Genomic DNA, 18,694 nt, shown 5'->3' on the forward strand with positions numbered 1-18,694 from the left:
CTGAAGTATTATCAAAAATTGGAGTGATTTTACTTTGCAATTTAAGCTTCTACTCATTCATGATAATTTTAACATCAATGAGAAGTTTTGAACCACAACATTGTCTTCAAAATTCTGTATTTCTATTGAATTAAAAAGCAATCATTTGGCACAAAGAGCTAGTTCTGCTTGATCAAATAAATCATATCTATCTAAAATTTTTTCTTTCTATAATATAGTTCTCTACCTTAAAAATAGTTATGAAGTGTCACTTAAATTAAGCTCTCTACTATTTTGTACTTCTCTGTAGAGGGATTTAACTCAACAATGAAAAAATTAAGTCCGAGTTTGTCATCATTAGTAATCCTTCAGATACACATGCACAGAATATTTCATACCTTGTGGTGTTATTATTACTGTAGATATTATTGAAGTATGGGCAAACCCCAAGTTTTTATTACACAGACCATAATTTCTTCAAGTCTTCTGAAAACTTAGGTGCCCCCCAGGTCCTCAGAGAGAACCTGTTAATGGTTTATAAAAATTTTATGTAGTTTGTTATGTGCTCTTGGACAAGCGTTATCAGGCTTTGCAAATTTGACTGTGTCAAAATAATACTCAACCTGTTCCTCTATTCAAAAATACTTGTTGCTTTTTGTTTTAGTAATTAGTTGAAGTTCAACTTTTTGTGAAGATAAACAAAACAAGGAATCAAGGAAGAAAGTTTTCTTCTTCATGCCTCATTTGTTTTTTAAAAGTTCATAATAAAATATCAATAGAGAACGTTATACAATACTTTTAGTGAGCTTATCTTCTTCCAAAGCTGAAAAAACCAAAAGGCACAGAAAATCTAAGAAGTTTTCACATGTGTGCTTTTAAAGACATAAACAGTATTTTAGCAGCATTAAGCCCCATAGCACCTAGAAACTCAGGTAAAACTCATTAATCTAAATTCAATGCAATGATTTCTTGCCCCTGATAACAGAATGACATTCCAGATTCCCCATCTTAACACTGACTACATTAATTAAAGTACAATGGGTGTTAGTTTAAGTCTTTTTGCCAGTTAAGATAATATCTGCCTCCCACATTACCATAAACATATTAAATTCACTCAGATAAGCCTTAAGTTTATTTTTAAGACTGGAAGCAATGCTAAGTCTGCGTTCAAATTTCTAAATTATTTTAGTCTGATAAAAGCTTAAGAGAGTATACCCTTGCATTCCTTGTCCATTATTATTTATTGTTGTAGCTTTGAGATGAAGAGTCACATGACCTGGAGTAAGATGAAAGTAAGCAGCAGTATTTATTTCAGCAGAAAAACTGGGCAGCCTTGAATGTGCCCTACAAAGGAACCTGAAGCTTGCTACCAAATAAGTGATAGGACTTGAAAATTTGGTTTCAGATTAGCCTGCATATTACACTTCTACTTTAAAATGAAATGTTCCACGAAGTTTGTGGAAATAAATCTTATCAAGTCTTCTTGTCATTAAAGACACTGGGTGAAAGTGCCACTGACATAAAATAACCACAAAAGAAATGGGTTAGAAAAATGTTTGATATTTAAAACATTTACAGATATAATATTTCATATGGCTATTTGATTACTCCTAACCATACATATTTGATCAATGAAGAGAATTCATCAGATTTTAAAAATACACTGGATTTACCAGCTTTCAAATAATGTACAATATACAGAAAAAAAACCCCAAATGTTTATTTATTTACTAACAAGGGCAAGAAACAAATTATATTTAATTAAAAAAAGAAAATTGTTAACCCATAATTAATAAAAATCAATTATTCCATCATAGAGAGTCACAGGAGTAAGTGCAATACAAGATTTTCATTTTCTTCCACAAAACTTGCATTTTTAGGGAAAACAAAACTTGTCTTACATTATTGATTCCTTCCATTTTTACATGAGCTTATTCAAGCTGTCAGACCTGAGGTCCTACTTGACTGCATAAAAGATGCACAAAGCTGAATATACCATACTTGGGAAAATGGCCAGTAATGATAAGACATAAATACTATTAAAATCACTACAAACACAAATTGAGACTTACAGACATTCCTAACACAAAAGAGAAAAAGTATAAACATTGGATAACTTTTGTTTGTTGAATCCTGTTCCTTTTTTTCTGTCCTGTAAAATCAATTATTTTAAACAAGTTGTCCAGCATGAACATAAAAGTGTGACATGCTAGAACAGTGATCATAATTTAGTCGCTAGAATTTAAAAGTCATAATTCAATGTAAAATTAACTGGAATACCTATGTTTAAATATAGTAAATAAGTCTGATAGAGTTCAAGAAGCATTTGGATAATGCTCTCAGGCACATGGTGTGACTCTTGGGGCTGCCCTGTGCAGGGTCAGGAGCTAGACTTTGGTGATCATTGTGGGTCCCTTCCTTCCAGATTAGAAAGCCCTGTGATTTTTCTCCTTCCCTATTTGTTTCCATGACTGTTTAATAAAAACCAGACTGTTCTTTGACATTAGGAACTATTTGAGGATCATCTTCTAGTACATTGACAAATAGCAAAAACGCACATACTGTGAGTTCATATATTTCATAGAATCACAGAATGCTTTGGTTTGGAAGGAACCTTAAAGATAATCTTGTTCCAACTCCATTGTAATAGACAGAGACACCTGCCACTAGATCAGGTTACTCAAAACTCCATCCAACCTCACCTTGAACACTTCCAGGGATGAGGGGTCCACAGCTTCTCTAGGATACCTGTTCCAGTGCCTCAGTACACTCAGAGTAAAGAATCTCTTTCTAATATGTAACTTAAACCTACTCTTTTTCATTTTAAGACTGTTCCGCCTTGTCCCATTACAACATGCCCCCATGAAAAGCCCCTGTCTAGCTTTCTTGTGAGCCTCCTTTAGGTACTGGCAGGCTGCTCTTAGGTCTCCTCAGAGCCTTCTCTTCTCCAGGCTGAACATCCCCAACTTTCTCAACCCATCTTCATAGGAGAAGTGCTCCAGCCCTGTGATCATCTTTGTGGTCTGCTCTGGGCTTGTTCCAACTGGTCAACTTTTTTCTTGTGCCGGGGGCTCCAGAGCTGGAGTTCTCAAACCCAGATATCTCCTACAGCAGGCAATTCTTCATTCCCCCAGTCCCTGCTTTCACCTGCTGCAACATTGGTGGTGTGGCTGAAGCACTTGCTGGTGAAGCCTGGGGCAAAAAAATGTGTTGAGTATGTCAGCCTTCTCCACATCCTGGCTAACAAGTTCTCCTTTATCATTCCTGAGAGTATCCTATTTTCCCTACTCTTTCTTTTGTTGCTGATGCACCTAAAGAAGGTTTTTTGCTTACCCTTGACATCCTTGGCTAGATTTACTTCTGATGGTGCTTTAGCCTTCCTAATCAGATCCACGGATGTTCAATTTCTCTGTGTTCCTCCCAGGCTACTTTTCCCCGTTTCTGCTCTCTGAAAGCTACCTGTTTGTGTTCAAGATTGTCCAGGAGCTCCATGTTCATCCGTGCAGGCCTCCTGGCATTCTTACATGATTTCCTCTTTGTAGAGATGCATTGTTCTTCAGTCTGGAGGAGAAAATCCTTAAATATCATCCTGCTCCTTTGGGTACCTCTTCCCATGGTACTCTACCAAGCAAATCCCTGGTGAGGCCAAAGCCTGCTCTTGTGAAGTCCAGGTTAGTAAGCTTGCTGTATGCCCTCCTCGCTGCCCCAAGGACCTTGAACTCCAGCATGGTCACTGCAGCCAAGGCTGTCCTTGAGCTTCACATTCCTCCACCACCTCCTTGCTGGTGAGAATAAGATCCAACATAGCACCTCTCCTTTATGGCTCCTCTATCACTTGGAGCAGAAATTCATAATTTATGGGTGTACATTTACACCTATACAATATACACCTTTATCTACTGTTTTTTTAACTGTGACAGAAATTATGTACTCCAGATATTAAAATACAGGTGTAGTGAACTCAAAACAGCAGCTCAGAGTTCAGCACCTTATTACTCACAGATATAGGCACAGTCATGGTTCAACATTTCCACTGAATGTCATAAGTCTGATAGCAAGTTTGTTGAGCCCTTTGAGTTAATAGTTTTATATAATTAATTGAAGCACTACTACAGAAATTTCTAGGGAAAATAAATCACTGAAATATACCATTATAATTACAAATACTCAATCCCATAGAAAATTGACAAAGCTCAAAATATCAAAATCTGAAAATGATTACCCCAATGCAAGTTAGGAGCATCTTTCAGGGAAGTTCCTGAGATTCAATATTTTAGTATACATTTATGCTAAAATACTTTATGCTAAACCAACTTGAAAATGCTTAAGTATAAAAAATACTCTTAAAATTATTATTAAAAATTAAGATCAGTTACATATAAAAAAGTAATGATTGAAAAAGATGCTTACATTGCAACTCTTGCAGGTCTTATTTCATCTTCATCACTGCACAAGTTAGAAATTGCTAACTCAAATATTTTTTCCACTAGAGATTTTATGAGCTTAAGTGCAATTTTAGTAACAATTTTTACTTGTGAAATAAAAAGAGTTTGAATAAGGGAACCTATGATGAGGCATTACTCATAAACAATTTACAAGAGCAGCACAACATGTAAAACAGAAGACCTTGGTTTCTTAAACAGATTTTGAATAGTGACAGAAAGTTAGAAGATTAGGATAAAAGATGGCTCAACAGTACTTTCATTGTATACGGTGAACAGTTTCCTCATCTCTTATGACTTTGTGTTTGTAAGGTATGGGAAAACAAATAGGTGTTCTTTTGGATTCTATGCACTCATTTATTTTACTCAGTAAAGTCAGTACCATAGTATTTTCTTCTTTTTGTGTATTTCTGAAATATTTTTCCTTTTGGAATAGTAGTTCATTTTGTAATTTAGTTGCATGAGTATATCTAGTGCAGTATGATATCTTCTGATTTTTCAGCTCTATGTAGTAACTTACCAGTAGTATGAGCACAGAAATTCACATTGGTGCAGGATTTTTCATGAGCATGCTGCAGCAGCCTATTCACATCATCAGAATCTAGAGCTTCTCCAGTGTCATCTTTTTCATCACCTGATACATTTAATGGTATGCTTTCAGGATGTTTAGCTGGTTTGGTTTTTTTCTTTACTGGAAAATCATTCACTGAAATAGACTTTTTCCTACTTTTCCTAGGAGTATTATGTAGCTTACAGAAACTCACATCATGTAGGTCCATGCTTGTAAAAGACTCTTTGCAACAAACTTCAGGAGGATTCTGTGATTCCTTTGGTACTCGTATCTGTACTTCATTTCCGTTTAAATTGGATGATGAAAAGAAGTCTTCGTAAGAAGCCTCTTCAGTGGAGTAAGACTTGCTACATGCACTGCTACATGTAACTGCTTGCAAGAACCCCCTAGAGCCTGATGCACCCAGTTCTGAGGTAGCTAGTTTCAAATCAGGTAATGTTTGTATTTTCTTCCTCTTCTTGTCTTTGAGAATACAATCATTTCTGTCAACAGCAAAGCTTTTATCCAGTGGACATGTATTTAAGTCATCACTATTCATAGGTGAATTAGAAAGACTGTCATTCAAAGCAGGAACAGTATTTAACTGGACTATTTTTTTGGAAGGAGTAATATGACCAAAGCCCTCAAGAAGAGAACTTTCCTTTGCAATTGAAGTAGCCTTGCTCTGCTCATTCTTCTGACTTTTCTTTGGAAACTTTAAATGTTTCTTCCCTAAAGACAATCTGTCATTCAAAGTGTGCTGTATAATCTGTTTCTTTGCTAAACTTCTGGCACGTCGTTTTGGTGTTAAGCTCTTCTGCTCTTTGCCATGTGATGGAGAATTCCCTGATGCACTCATGGATACACTAATATCAGTCCAAGTATCACAGGCATGTTCTGCTACCTTTGCTCTCTGTCTCTTTAATTTCTCGGTTCCCCAAAGATAATCATAACTTGAGTTCAAGGAGTCTTCCATCTGTTCTTCTGCAAAACAAATAAAAGTGACAACATAAATGTATTGAACTATTAAGATGTTAACTCATGTAGCTCAACAGATTTCACAATAATCTCTCTTACACCTTAATATGCCAAAACACACGAACAAACCTCTAACTTTATGAGAATAACTTTATGAGGTTCTTACTTTGTTAACAAATTATTTTAATGCATCTGAAACCATAAAACATTTAAAAATCCAATTTATTTTTACCCTTGTTATTTCTTCAAACCTGACTACTTAAGCTGAAAAATACATTAGGCTAACATTCAAATTCAAGTTTTCAATTGAAAATTTGGAAGACATTTCAATTCTTTGAGGTCTCACCCTCATTCAGATCTCTTTTTAGCTTCCCACATCACACTGTTTGGTGTGTACTCTGTGCTCCATACAGGATCATTGTTAAGAGCAGAGAAGACTGATACCATGTCAGGACAAGAAGTTATTAATACGGAATGGTATGAGTAAAGAGGAGGAAGTGAGGCAAGCAATGCAGAAGTAAGGCAGAGCATTTACCCACTGGGATCCCTCATGTTCCATTTTTCTTGACTTCTTAGTAAAACATACTTTGTTTAGTTAAGAAAAGCTAAGATAATTCAGCTTTAAATATAAAAGATTGAGAAAAGAGATACAGTTCCCACTTCAGTATGCTGTACTTTCCAAAGTAAGATATAAAGAACACATAATATTTTTAATTTCTCTAATATATTAAGTTATATTAGCTACCTGGTAGCTGCACATCTTCTGAATTAGTTAAGACACAAGTAGAAAGCGGGCAGTCTCCTGGTGAGGTACCTGGAAATGTTTCAGTCATTTGTGAACAAAAAAAGCTATTAGATATTTGTAAGCAGTTTTTCTAGGTAACTCAGCAGTTTCTTCTGAAACTAATGAATGATGTCAAACCATTTAGAAGTTATAACAGATATTTCTAAGCCCTGTTGAGACATTCCACTAAAGAATCTGTGAAATCTTGCAATTGGCAGCCAAGTCTTGATATAGCAGAAATGCTTTGAAAAATGTTTGAAAGTTTACCTTAAAATTCAAAGAGAAAATAAATATAAGCTTCACTAAAATAAACTGAGATTTAGTTTTTCATCCATCTCAAAATTATTTTTGAAAATAGAAATTTACAGTCTAGCTGACATACACATCTTAAAACTTCAAATACTCCAGATTCCACCCCCACCAAAATGATCATAGATCATGTAGATGTTCTACATTCAACATTTTTTATAGTAACTAGCAAAACTTAATGACTTAGACCTTAATATTTTCTCAGTAAGGTAATGCAAACACTAAAAAAACAAAATTAAGAACTACAATCTAGATTTAATTCACCAGAATATGCATTTTAAAATCAACTAGATTTATTTAATTAAATTATTCAAATTAATTTCTTTTTTAATTCCTGTTCTTCAGTGCCTGGACAGGCTTCAGTTTTGGGCTCCTTTTTAAACTGTTGATGTGAAAGTAATAATATTAAAATCTTTGTCATGCACATAATCCACATTAAATTTTAACGGGAAATAATATTTAGAGTCTTGCTGTAAAGTTTAATCAAGAGATTAAAATTATCAATGTACATGGCTAGAAAGTCTAGATTAAACGTTAGTCCTCTTGAGCAGTCCAGTGATAAAAAAATTATTTTGCAACCACTGTGTTCCAGACATGCAATCAAGATATGAAAAAAATTCTCAAAGCGAGAGCACAAGTGCACAAAAAAGTCAGCAATAAAACCAGCAGCCATTTATGCATGTTCATAAGTATGCAAAATTTAACTTCTTACCAGTAGGAGAAAGATTCTCTCTTTTTTCCTTGATATCCTTTATTCTTCTTTCCCTTGCATTGCATTGATCTTTTATCTTATTAACAGGGCTGTATATAAGTGAACCGTTGTCTGTAAATAATAAAACTGGTACCTCTGTTTCTACACAAAGAAATTATATTTACATATTATTATTTAAATGCTGTAACAGATTCAGATAAAGTTTCTTCTTTTTTTTCAAAAAACTTGGCAAAAAGCAGTTTTCTTAGATCTAAGATCATGTGTTGATTTTGCTTAGCCCAGAAAAGGTGGGCAGATGCCTTACAGATGCCTTAACACAACAGAATTGGAAAGAACCCTGTAAAAATTACATCAACTTCATTTCTCATGGCAAGATGAAAAAGACTCAAAAAACCCCAACCAATAAACACCAAAGCCCCATCAAGTACTTTAAAGAAATAACTTCAGATATTTAAAACTTAGTAAAAAATTGTTCTTACCAGCATTAGCTGCTGTCTTTTGTAGAGCTAATTCTTTAGCCATTTGGTGCAGTTTTCTCTGAAGTTTTCTATCATTTTCTGGAGTTCTTTCAACATAGTCTTTTGGTTGCATACATTTGTGCTACAAGACAGACAAACCTATTAATTATATGTATAAAAATGCCAATATAATTAACTACATCTCCTGTTTTGCCTACCACTTTGTCACAGCATTTATTATTGGTATTTATGCTGCTTATCACCTCCTTCAGAGTTACAGGTAATTGTAGGAGTTACCATTTTGCAAAGTAAACTTTAATATTAAATAAGAAAGAACCTAACAAATCTTTTTTTTTTTACTTGCAGCAAAGTTAAAGATTGAAAGGTAGTTTTTTAAAATACTAGTATTAGTTACAACTCTGTGAAACACAAGCCACACATTAGTCATGTTTTTTGGATTAGTCATCATTATATAATTTTAATTTAAATCTTCATTTTTGTAATTACCAATACAAAAACTCGATTTTTAGTACACTTTCTTCAAATGTCACATGATCACAGCAACAGACTATCATTTAGCTCTTACTTGAGTGGACAGGTAGAGTTTACAGAATGTTCTGAAAATAAAAGTTCAAATGCCTGAGGTCAGAAAGTCAAGTTCAAACATTAAAGTTTACTATTCTGGGCCTATTTAAAAAAATCACACACTTACTTTTTTGATTGGTAGTAAAAGTCCTTCATTAGTGTCTACTGCTGGAAATAGAGATTCATCAACATGTACTCCAGTTTCTCGACACCTATACAACAAATTAGAGAAAGTTCGGTGTTTTTTTTCTCTTGATTTTGTCTGTTCATTCTTAGGAATGAGAACCTTTATTGCAAGCAGAGATGTCTGAGCCCTGCAGAAATGAAACACCAACCCTTCCTAAGTGTGTAACTTTAAGGTTAGTACTGTAATGCTACCCCCCCCTTCCCCAAGTCTATCTATTACATGCCAAATATGTGATACAATCTTTTGTGCCAATGATGCCCCTAAATTGCAGCTCTGAAACGGCAAGATTCCCACTCTCGCTATTTTCCACACCTTTCCAATCTGCTGGATGGTGCTCCCAGCAGCCGCGCGTGGCTCTGGTGACACCTAGCGATGTGAGGCGTCAAATTACACAGTGTGAGCCTGTACTGGTAAAGCCTCGTCCTTCCTTACTCGGGTTTGAATGGACGAGAAAGACAAACCACTGCAGGTTGTCAAACTCACTGAATTTTAGAGTTCTCAGGACCATCAAACAGAGATAGTCAGAAGCTGGACTCCAGGGACTGTTATTAAATTCTGGATAATAATCAGCACGGATGTAAAGTTACATTAACTCAGAGATTTCATTGATTCAGAGAAGTTAAATGAGAAAAATTTACCATTAAATCTAAGAATTTTTTACTTGCAGACAAGTCTGAATGTAAATGATCTATACAACTCATTTATGAGATGAGTTACCCTACTAAGAAAACACAGGTAGAGCTTCACAATTATATATTTGATGTGGAAGTAGTGAGTGTCCCCAGTTTGGACAGATTGTAGCAATTCCATCTTATACAGGATTCTTCTTGTTTCTGGGTTTTGACTTATTTTTTTTTTTAGGCTGAAGTATTTGTGTTGAAGAAGCAGTAAAAACCATTTTCTTAGTGACCACAAAGCTGTTACTCATTTTGCATCAAACTTTAAATTAAACCCAAGCAATAACTAAGACACTTGGTTTTGCATTGCACTTCTACAGGAGTCAACAAGCCCCAGTCTACGCTAGATAGTTGACACACATTTCTGACCATTCTGAGAATGTGCCACTTGCTATTGAAGGAAGCAGCTGGTTAATAAAGCCATCTTTTATAGCAATGCTCAAAATTCAATTCATAGGAACTCTGCATTATTTGCTTACACGGTTATCAGGTTCAAACTAAGTTTCCATTAACACAGGACCATGATTTTACCAGCACATAGTTATTAAGTCCTTCCTCTTTACATTTTTCCAGGATTCAATAGACTGTCTTCTGCCTACCAGCATCTGAGACTGCTTGTGCCTCATTTGAATAACCCTATGACAAGTAAGAACATTCATTACTATCTCTTATATAAGCTTTTACCACTCCTGACCTATACTTTGCCCAAGGATATGATATTCTCATGAATTCTGCTTACAGTATGTACCAATCTAAGACGTATGTTCTTCTGTACCTTTTGGCATTTGCTTTAAACTAAAGGGCAAAAGAAAAATATTACAGAGAAGTTCCATCACAATTCACAGCTTGAGTCCTCCTCTGCAATAAAATACATTTATTTCACATGACTCCTCCAGTTCCAACAAACCTCATCCTGTAATCTGTGTACCAAGACCTTGCTTTGGTCAGAAAGTGATAATAGGAACACTTAAAAAATACCAGGAAGATGCTAGCCTTCTCTTTCCTACCAAACAGCCCAAGCTTTCCCTCTAGATGCTTTCTCTCGTCTTTTCCTTTGTTGCTGTTATCCAGCAAAAGTTAAAGCTTCTTGAGGCTTTTACACCTGGATTTCAAAGCTCCATGCTGTCCCCTAGTGTATCACATGTCCACTTGTGCCTATGCCTCAGCTTTTTACAGTGTTCATCCACTCAGTGCCTTCCAGTGTAGCAGGGGAGACTCTTGTGGTGGAACTGCTATAACAGAAACAGTATTTCTGTATGACACATCCTAGACTTCCCCCTGTGATGCACTCTCATTTTTCCATTGCTGATGCTGCTCACCTGGACTTTTATGAGATCCTTTTTACTACAGCACATCCAAGTCCTCAAATAGTTTATAGTTAATGTGACTAAGATTTCAAATTCTGTATTTATACACTTAGCCACCGGAAGAGCATATTAAATTTTATGACAGTATTGAAATCACCATCCTTGTCAAACATTCAAATACCACCAGGTCCCAGAAAGACATATTCACATAAATAAAATTTTGCACTGCCCTCATTTTTGGGAACTTAAGGTATTTCTTCCTTGGTGTTAAAGCTGGCTGGGTTGTGTGGCTGTAACTTCTATAGCTGACATACTTAAAAAAAGAAAAAGAAGAACCTTGCCTCTGCAGATCTGCACACATTTCTTTCTTGGCTAATGGACTGGCATTGCAAGTTTTCTGGTTGTACTGCCCTACATTTAGGTGGCTATAAACTTCAGATTTGCCCTCCCCCCTTGTGCCCCGACTTCTAAAAAAACCCCTGAAACTTCTGCACTTAGACCCCTATCTCTCCATGCATATTACAACTGGTATAGCTAAGGCCCTCTCTATTTATACTCTTATTTCCATCATCACATTGATGTATTGATTGGGGTGTTTGAGTATAACACATGCATCTTCATAAACTGTGTTTTTACACGTCATCTGAAATCATAGTTGGGTTGCACAAGAACTTTGTAAACTCAGAGAAGCAGCTATGGCATAGCAAATTCTCAAGGACTGGTTGCACAGCTGAAATTTTTCTTTGATTTTTTTTTAAAAATAAATTTAACTTTTTCCATATGGTAGAAGAGAAACTTCAAGCAGTACTGCTCTGAATCTGCCAAATGTCTTAAAAGCCAGAATACATATGGATCTTTTTCTTTCTTGCTAGGATATACTCTGTTTACAGGATTTAAGTACAGAAGCAGTACAGTGCCCTTGATGAAGTGTGCTTTTTCATATGAAAATGGAAGAATCCTATTCAACATAAATATCTGGTCTTCATTGCCTATGCATGCCATCTGAGAGCAAAGGAGTAGAACACTGAATGATTAACAAACGTACTATGAGCGTACTTCAACACATTCAGGTTTTAAGACTTAACATTTTACCTTTTGAAGCGAGACACATGCTTTATAATAGGAATAATGTCATACAGAAGTTATAATTTACTCATAGGCTTATCACTATTTCAAGTACATTAATAAAACAGTGTCTGTCTTTAAGTTTTTCAATAAAACAATACTAGAATCTCTTATCTCTGGAACAGGCCACATTCATTATAACCATGAGTACTCACTTTTCCACCCAGAGTACAGAAACTATTTTTACACCCATCTTCTGTGCTTTTTTCCACGTAGTCAAACGTCCATCTTTGAAGACTACATGGGTCACATGTTTGTTCAAAGTTTTTGAAACCTGCAGAAATACACAGAGAGCTCATATTTAAGTCTGATAATTGGAAATTGCTAATAAAACCAGCCAGTGTAGTCCATTTTTAGTGTATAAACCATTATTGTAAAAATTTATTCTAAACACTATGTCAAGGACTCTTTTGATCTTTCCCATCTTCCCAAAAAGCCTCAAGCAATCAAAACTCCAGTCTCATTAGTCAAGCTAAAACAGGCTAAAGGGATAAAGTAGCCTTTTGTTTTCAAATTTTTTTTCTAGGTTACCATTTTCCCTACTAGCTCCCTACTCTAGCTGTATCAGTAATCTTGCAACATTTTTATTTATATAATGCAACATAATTTCTTCTGCAACAGCCAGTACAGAATGCAGATGCCACTATCCAAAGAAATAACAAAATATCATTTCGGCAGCAAAGAATTCAGGGTTAAAGAGTAACCTCATTTTTAAACTGATTTTTGTTAATAAAATCACTTTTCGGTTTGAAGGAAGGCTGAAGGTACTACAAACAAAACTTGTATGGGAATGCTTTAAAAAATGAGAAATACAGAAAATTAAAGTCAACACAGATGATCAAATTGTCAGCCTCCATTGGCAAGCAATGTTTTCTGTTCTAGATACTCCATTCTTCAAAAACAAGGTTTCCTTTGTGGAGACTAAGCACCCTACACAGAACTGCTTGACCAGTTGTTGTGATTGTTGATGTGCTGAGATCAACATAACTCATTTTTTACTGCAGCATCCTCCCAGCCAAATGGAGATAGCTCCGTAGCTTTCTGTTGTACTTGGCTCACAGGATGTTGGGTCTGCATCTAGCTTTAAAGAAACTATTCAGCTTTTACAAACATTTCTTGTGGCAAGCCGATTATGACTTCTTAGAAGACAAATCCCCATGATATTTAAGTTTCTAGGTATACAACAATCCATTAATCTCTTATGGAATAAATTAGGACTCTAGATGCAATTGCTTACCTATTTTTGCCAGTATCTGGCTCACAGCCCATGTCCCAAGGATGCTTGACGTAGCTTTGCCTCCAAATTATGTAGGAGTACCACCTTACACCTCCCTCTCACCTTTCCCATCTCCTCCCTTAACCTGAACATCTGCTGCTGCTCAGCTGAACATATTTTGAGATGTCTCAATCAACAACCTAGCAAAAAACTAACTAGAATTTAATTTCCTGACACAGTGAACCAAGTCAGCTTACTTATGTGCTCAGCCAATATCAGGGAAGTGTCTGGAATAGGGCAAGAGCGTGACCATCCCTATTCAGTCATAGGGATCTGCTACATAGGCTCATCTGTATTGTCTGCTTGCACCATATCTGTTTTTTTTGACCATTTTGAGGAATTTTGAAGCTTTATGCTTCTGCCATATTTTCAGCGAGAAAAATATCTAACATCATCAGAACAGAATTACACAGATCTGATAGTACAGCATAGAAATATTTCTTGTTCTTTTTACTTGAGTTATTTATTGAGAGTTGTGTTTACTTTAATAATAATACTGGTTATCCCACTGTTCTGTCACACTCACTCAGCTTACTTCATAAAGAAAGAGAGGCTTTGGGGATGGAGACCAGCAAGATTTCCTAAATTACTGTAAGAGACATCTACATATGCCCATTTAAAGAGCACTGGGAGTCCACACAAGTATTTTTTAGAGCATGATGTGGGCTGTAAAAATGTCCATTAACCAGTGATAATGGGCAAGAAGGGAAGATGCCAGTTTGACTTTGGTCTCTGGTTGAAATGTTACAGCTGGCAATTAAACATGTTTTGTACTTACAAGTCAACTCTATCTGGTATGGAAAAAACCACTGAGACATATAGCGAAACTCTTGGATGTATTTTTACTAGTACTTTCTGGAATAGATCCAAGTTTGTGGCAGAGTGAATGGAAAAATAAAATGTCACGCTACTTGAGTTAGAAAATATTGGACTAAGAGCAGCTGCTTACAAGGTGACAAAAACAAAACAATATAAGGTACATACTTGTAAAACATAGGCTTTCAACACTTAGGATTTGCTTTGCTCACAGTATGTAGCAAGCCCAGTACTTCCCAAGAAATGCATGCTACCACATTAATATGCAAAGAGGTCTGTAGATGTAGAAAGGCTTAAAATGCATTTCCCATCTGTCAGTGCAGGAATTTTACAGCACATTGGTCTATTCTCAGGTCTGTGATTTTCTTCCTTCCTGCCCTTTAAAAACTCATACTAAAAAGAAATATACATGACAAGCAGAACAAGCAAGCTAATTTATAATTAAGATCTTTCCCATTCTATTTATTTCAAAATAGCCTCCTTACTTTTGCTCCCATATCAAGAAGTTGCTGTTCGAAGGTTTTTGAGTAATTTTCTGTTCTGTTAGATGACCAAACTTCTACAAATGCAGAAATACCTGAATCAGAAGAGAGAAAACAACTAAGAAGTACATACTATGGTAAAATTGGTTAAATTGCCTTTTCAATTAAACTGCCTTTTATATATACTGCATTCAGTTGCAAATATTGCTTTTACTAAATTGTCAGATTTTAGCAGCAGAATGGTTTTTTTTAGTGTATTTATATCTCCTAAATTAGTCACTATGGAAATAACTCAGAAGTCTGACACTAGTTAAACAACTTTTCACTTCATCTATTGAAAACACATTGCCAGCTTAATAAGCAATGCATTATCCTTACATGACTGCTTACCCCAACCATTATTTAATGCTGCTAATCTTCAGATTAATTAAAAATTTGAAAACCAGTTGATATACTACAACTTACAGAACAAAATTAAATCACCACAGTAGAATTATTCCTTTTCCAAACTCCAAGAAAACTCTGCAGAAATATTACTTAACCGTTCCTAACACACTTCAATTTTCACTTTCTTTATATTGAACCACCCAAAATTAAGTACATATGTTAGGGACTGATAAAATTTCATGTCAGTTGGCTTATGTAACTTTAGGTCTTCAGATTTAATTAGCTCTCTTTATTAAGCAGACTAACAAACTCTTAAAGGAATCAAAATCAGCCATGGTTGAGAATATCTTCAAACAACCAAAGACAGAAGTATTGACAAGGAAGGATTAGCAAGTAAAACTCATAACCATCCCTTCAATAATTTCACATAGGACAGGCACTAAACTGACCTACAGTTCCACTGGCCATGCCACTTTCCCATTCTGAATGGCAAATCAGGAAAATTCCCAAAAGTGGAGAAATGGCAGTTCACTAAAAACAACTTTATGCAAACTGCAGGCCAGACAACTCTCAGAACTCATGAATGAAATCAAGAGTTTCAATTTAAAAGGGTCATCCTTAGCAAATATTGCTTAATTATCTTAGCTACTAAGATAATTAAGCATGCCCTTCTGATTAATTATTATGTAGTCTCATCTGTCTCCTTTCTAAATGAAAACCAGAGCAATGCTTCAACAATAGCAGTACTTTAATAAAGATTAAAATATTTTTACAATTACTGGAAATATTTTCGACAGATAAGAGAAATATGAAATATAAACCACTTCCTCGTGCAAACCACGAGGAAAAATTTCATTATCGGTACTACAACTTCAGATATAAATGGGAATTTAAGACAAGTCTACTCCAACGTGCTTTTAATTGTGTTCATTCTACTACAAGACTGGGGCGGATTCTGCCAGTTGCTTTATTCCTTAATTCTTTGATTGTGAAAAACATTGCACTTGAATATTTGAAAAGATAGTATATTCCTCCTACATCAAATATTTTAGAACTTTCATAACTAAAATTCGCAGAGAAAACCAGACTGTAACATTTCAGTAAAGGTCAAACTAGGAACTTAAAGGGATGCTACTTCAAAGCTCCGTGCAACGGCAGTAGGATCAAAGGTGTATTTTACAAAAATTAGTTAATTTTAGCTAATCAAATATATTAGAGCAAAAGGCGAGGCTTTTTGTAGCTTTTGTACAGATGATGGAAAGGAAAATGAGGAAGTGCTTGGCGCTTTTTTGAACTAGAAGAGCTCTGAGTAGATATCGGTTCTTGTAAACGCCAGCCTTAGGTCTTAGAGAAGGCGGTGATTGCAGAGGAAAATGGCCATGAGAGGGCAACTTGGCGAGGCAGAAACTTTGAGATGCAGAAGAAAGCCATGACTGGCAGGGGTAGGAAGAGCAGAGGAGGGCAGTGTCCGACCGGAGGCACCCTAGAGGGGCAGCCCGAGCGGAGGGAGGCGGCCGGCCCTGCCATGCCCGGCGGCCACGCAGCGGGGCAGGGCCTGCGCCCCGGCCGGACAGGCCTCCCTGCCGGGATCAGCCGGTTCGCGGCGAGTCGGAGCAGCCCGCGGGGCGGCCCTGACCACGGCCGGCCGGGCCCCCACAGCGGGCCGCCACCCGGCCTGCCCGGCCGCTCTCCGGCTGCCCAGCCGGGAAGCGCCGGAGCAAGAGCCGCAAGGAGACAGGGGGCAGGGGTAGCGCGGAGCCCGGGCCAGCCCGGTGGCTCCTCTCGGCCGCGCCATGAGGAGCCGCCGCATGGCGGCCGAGCCGGTACCTGTCAGGACGGGCTCCATTGGCGCCACGGCCCGGGAGGCTCCGGCGCCCGCCACGGTTCAAATCCGCCTCCGCGCACGGCCCGCCGCGCCTGCGCACGAGGGGCGGCGGCGGGCGGCGCTGCGGGGTGCGCAGCGGCTGGGCTGTACCGCGGGACTGATCGGAAACGCTGTGAGCTCGGCCCGGCTCCGGCCCTGCCCTGTGCCGGGAGAGCGCTCGCACGGCCGAATGCTACTGGAAACAGTGCCACAGAATTAATTAGGTTGGAAGAGACATCTCAGATCATCGAGTCCAATCTGGGGCTCCACACCACCTTGTTAAGTAGACCATGGCACTGAGTGCCACATCCTTGTCTTTCCTTAAACATCTCCAGGGACAGTGACTCCACCACTTCCTGGGGCAGCCCATTCCAGTGTCTAATGACTCTTGCTGTTTAAAAATTCTTCCTAATATCCAACCTAAACCTCCCCTAGCACAGCCTAAGCCTATGTCCTCTCATCCTGTCACTAGTTCCTGGGAGAAGAGACCGACCCTCAGGTGCCTACAACCTCCTTTCAGGCGCTTGTAGAGAGCAGTAAGGTCCCTCCTGAGCCTCCCGCAGGCTAAACACCCCCAGCTCCCTCAGCTGCTCCTCACAGGACTGTGCTCCAGACCCTTCACCAGCTCCGCTGCCCTTCTCTGGACTCGCTCCAGCGCCTCAGTGTCCTTGCTGAACTGAGGGGCCCAGAACTGAACACAGCACTCGAGGTGTAGCCTCCACAGTGCCCAGTACAGGGGGAGAATCACTTGTCCTGGTCCTGCTGGCCATACTACTGCTGACACAGGCCAGGATGCCGTGAAGTTTTGACAAAGCCAAACACTAACTGAATTTGCTGTGTCACCATTCGCCATAAGGAATCCTTAAGAGGCATTCTGGAAGAATTTTAGTTTGTAGGAAAGTGCATTGGAGAACTGCTGGTCTCTCAGCTCTGGTGGCCCAAACTGCAGTGTCTGAAATGAGAAAACAACAGAAAAAGCCAGCAAAATAGGGGTTAGCAAAGAGCACTGTGAGACAGTATTTACCAAAGCATGTAAAACTTCTTGAGAGCAACTGTACTATTAACTATAGTTAGGGAACCCTAACAGGAACTGGCTTTGGTGCTCAAAGGCTGGAGTGTAGCAAATGATACCAGAGAGAAGTTAGAGAAAAACTCATGGTTTCCCCAGGAAAAAAATGATAAAATTTATAATAAAATAACGGAATTAGTGAGTGTAAGGAGATTTATTGTGAGAAAGAAGGAATATATTGAGGAAAATGATGCTGCACAGCTTTATTATGCAACTCACACAGCTCAGAAGTTGTACATGTATATGGCTGTACAAATTGGTGCTGTTCTGAAATCTTCAATGTGTAATTCTAATTTCATTATCTGAAAACTAATATAGCTGACATGGAAAAACAACTGAGATGCAAACCAAGGATACTAAGTGATTTCCGTATGAGAAATAGCTCTTCAGACAAGGACTTGCCAGCTTGGAAAAGAAACAGTGCAAGGGGGATGTGCTAGGGGTCCTTAAAATCATGATTGTGTGCTGAAGGTGAACATGGAGGGGTACATTCCTAACAAGAACTAGTGACTACCAAAAGAAACTACGAGATAGGACCTTCTCAGAAGAGATGTTTCCACATGAGGCTGTGGAAGTGTTCAGAGTGCTGGCAAACCACATGGTTTCTGGAGCAAATTCAACAAATTCATGAAAACTGTTTTAAGACTATCAAAATTGTACAAACCCACCTTTTCCTCAGTAAAGCCCTGAATTGTATATTGTTGGAC

General features: G+C 37.7%; 1 protein-coding gene across 3 annotated transcripts in view; it reads right to left on the reverse strand.

Annotated features, from left to right (window-relative positions):
• MCPH1 (microcephalin 1) overlaps window positions 1-17,017 on the reverse strand; it is a 126,292-nt gene extending 109,275 nt beyond the window's left edge. Inside the window, exons 1-8 of one of the 3 annotated variants that reach the window (XM_085056682.1) lie at window positions 16,882-17,017; window positions 14,671-14,762; window positions 12,249-12,367; window positions 8,925-9,009; window positions 8,234-8,354; window positions 7,755-7,895; window positions 6,695-6,763; window positions 4,942-5,955 (exon numbers count right to left, since the gene is read on the reverse strand). In XM_085056682.1, the coding sequence (XP_084912808.1) occupies window positions 4,942-5,955; window positions 6,695-6,763; window positions 7,755-7,895; window positions 8,234-8,354; window positions 8,925-9,009; window positions 12,249-12,367; window positions 14,671-14,762; window positions 16,882-16,900 (1,660 nt within the window). In that variant the 5' untranslated portion in view covers window positions 16,901-17,017. Of the gene's footprint in view, window positions 1-4,941; window positions 5,956-6,694; window positions 6,799-7,747; window positions 7,896-8,233; window positions 8,355-8,924; window positions 9,010-12,248; window positions 12,368-14,670; window positions 14,763-16,881 lie in introns of those variants that run through there. The other 2 variants (XM_085056684.1, XM_085056683.1) reach the window with 2 other exon arrangements.
• Between the last annotated feature and the right edge of the window lie 1,677 nt (window positions 17,018-18,694).

The sequence above is a fragment of the Lichenostomus cassidix genome, chromosome 3 (genome assembly GCF_008360975.1).
Source record: "Lichenostomus cassidix isolate B80296 chromosome 3, HeHo_3.0, whole genome shotgun sequence".
NCBI classification, from domain to species: domain Eukaryota; kingdom Metazoa; phylum Chordata; class Aves; order Passeriformes; family Meliphagidae; genus Lichenostomus; species Lichenostomus cassidix.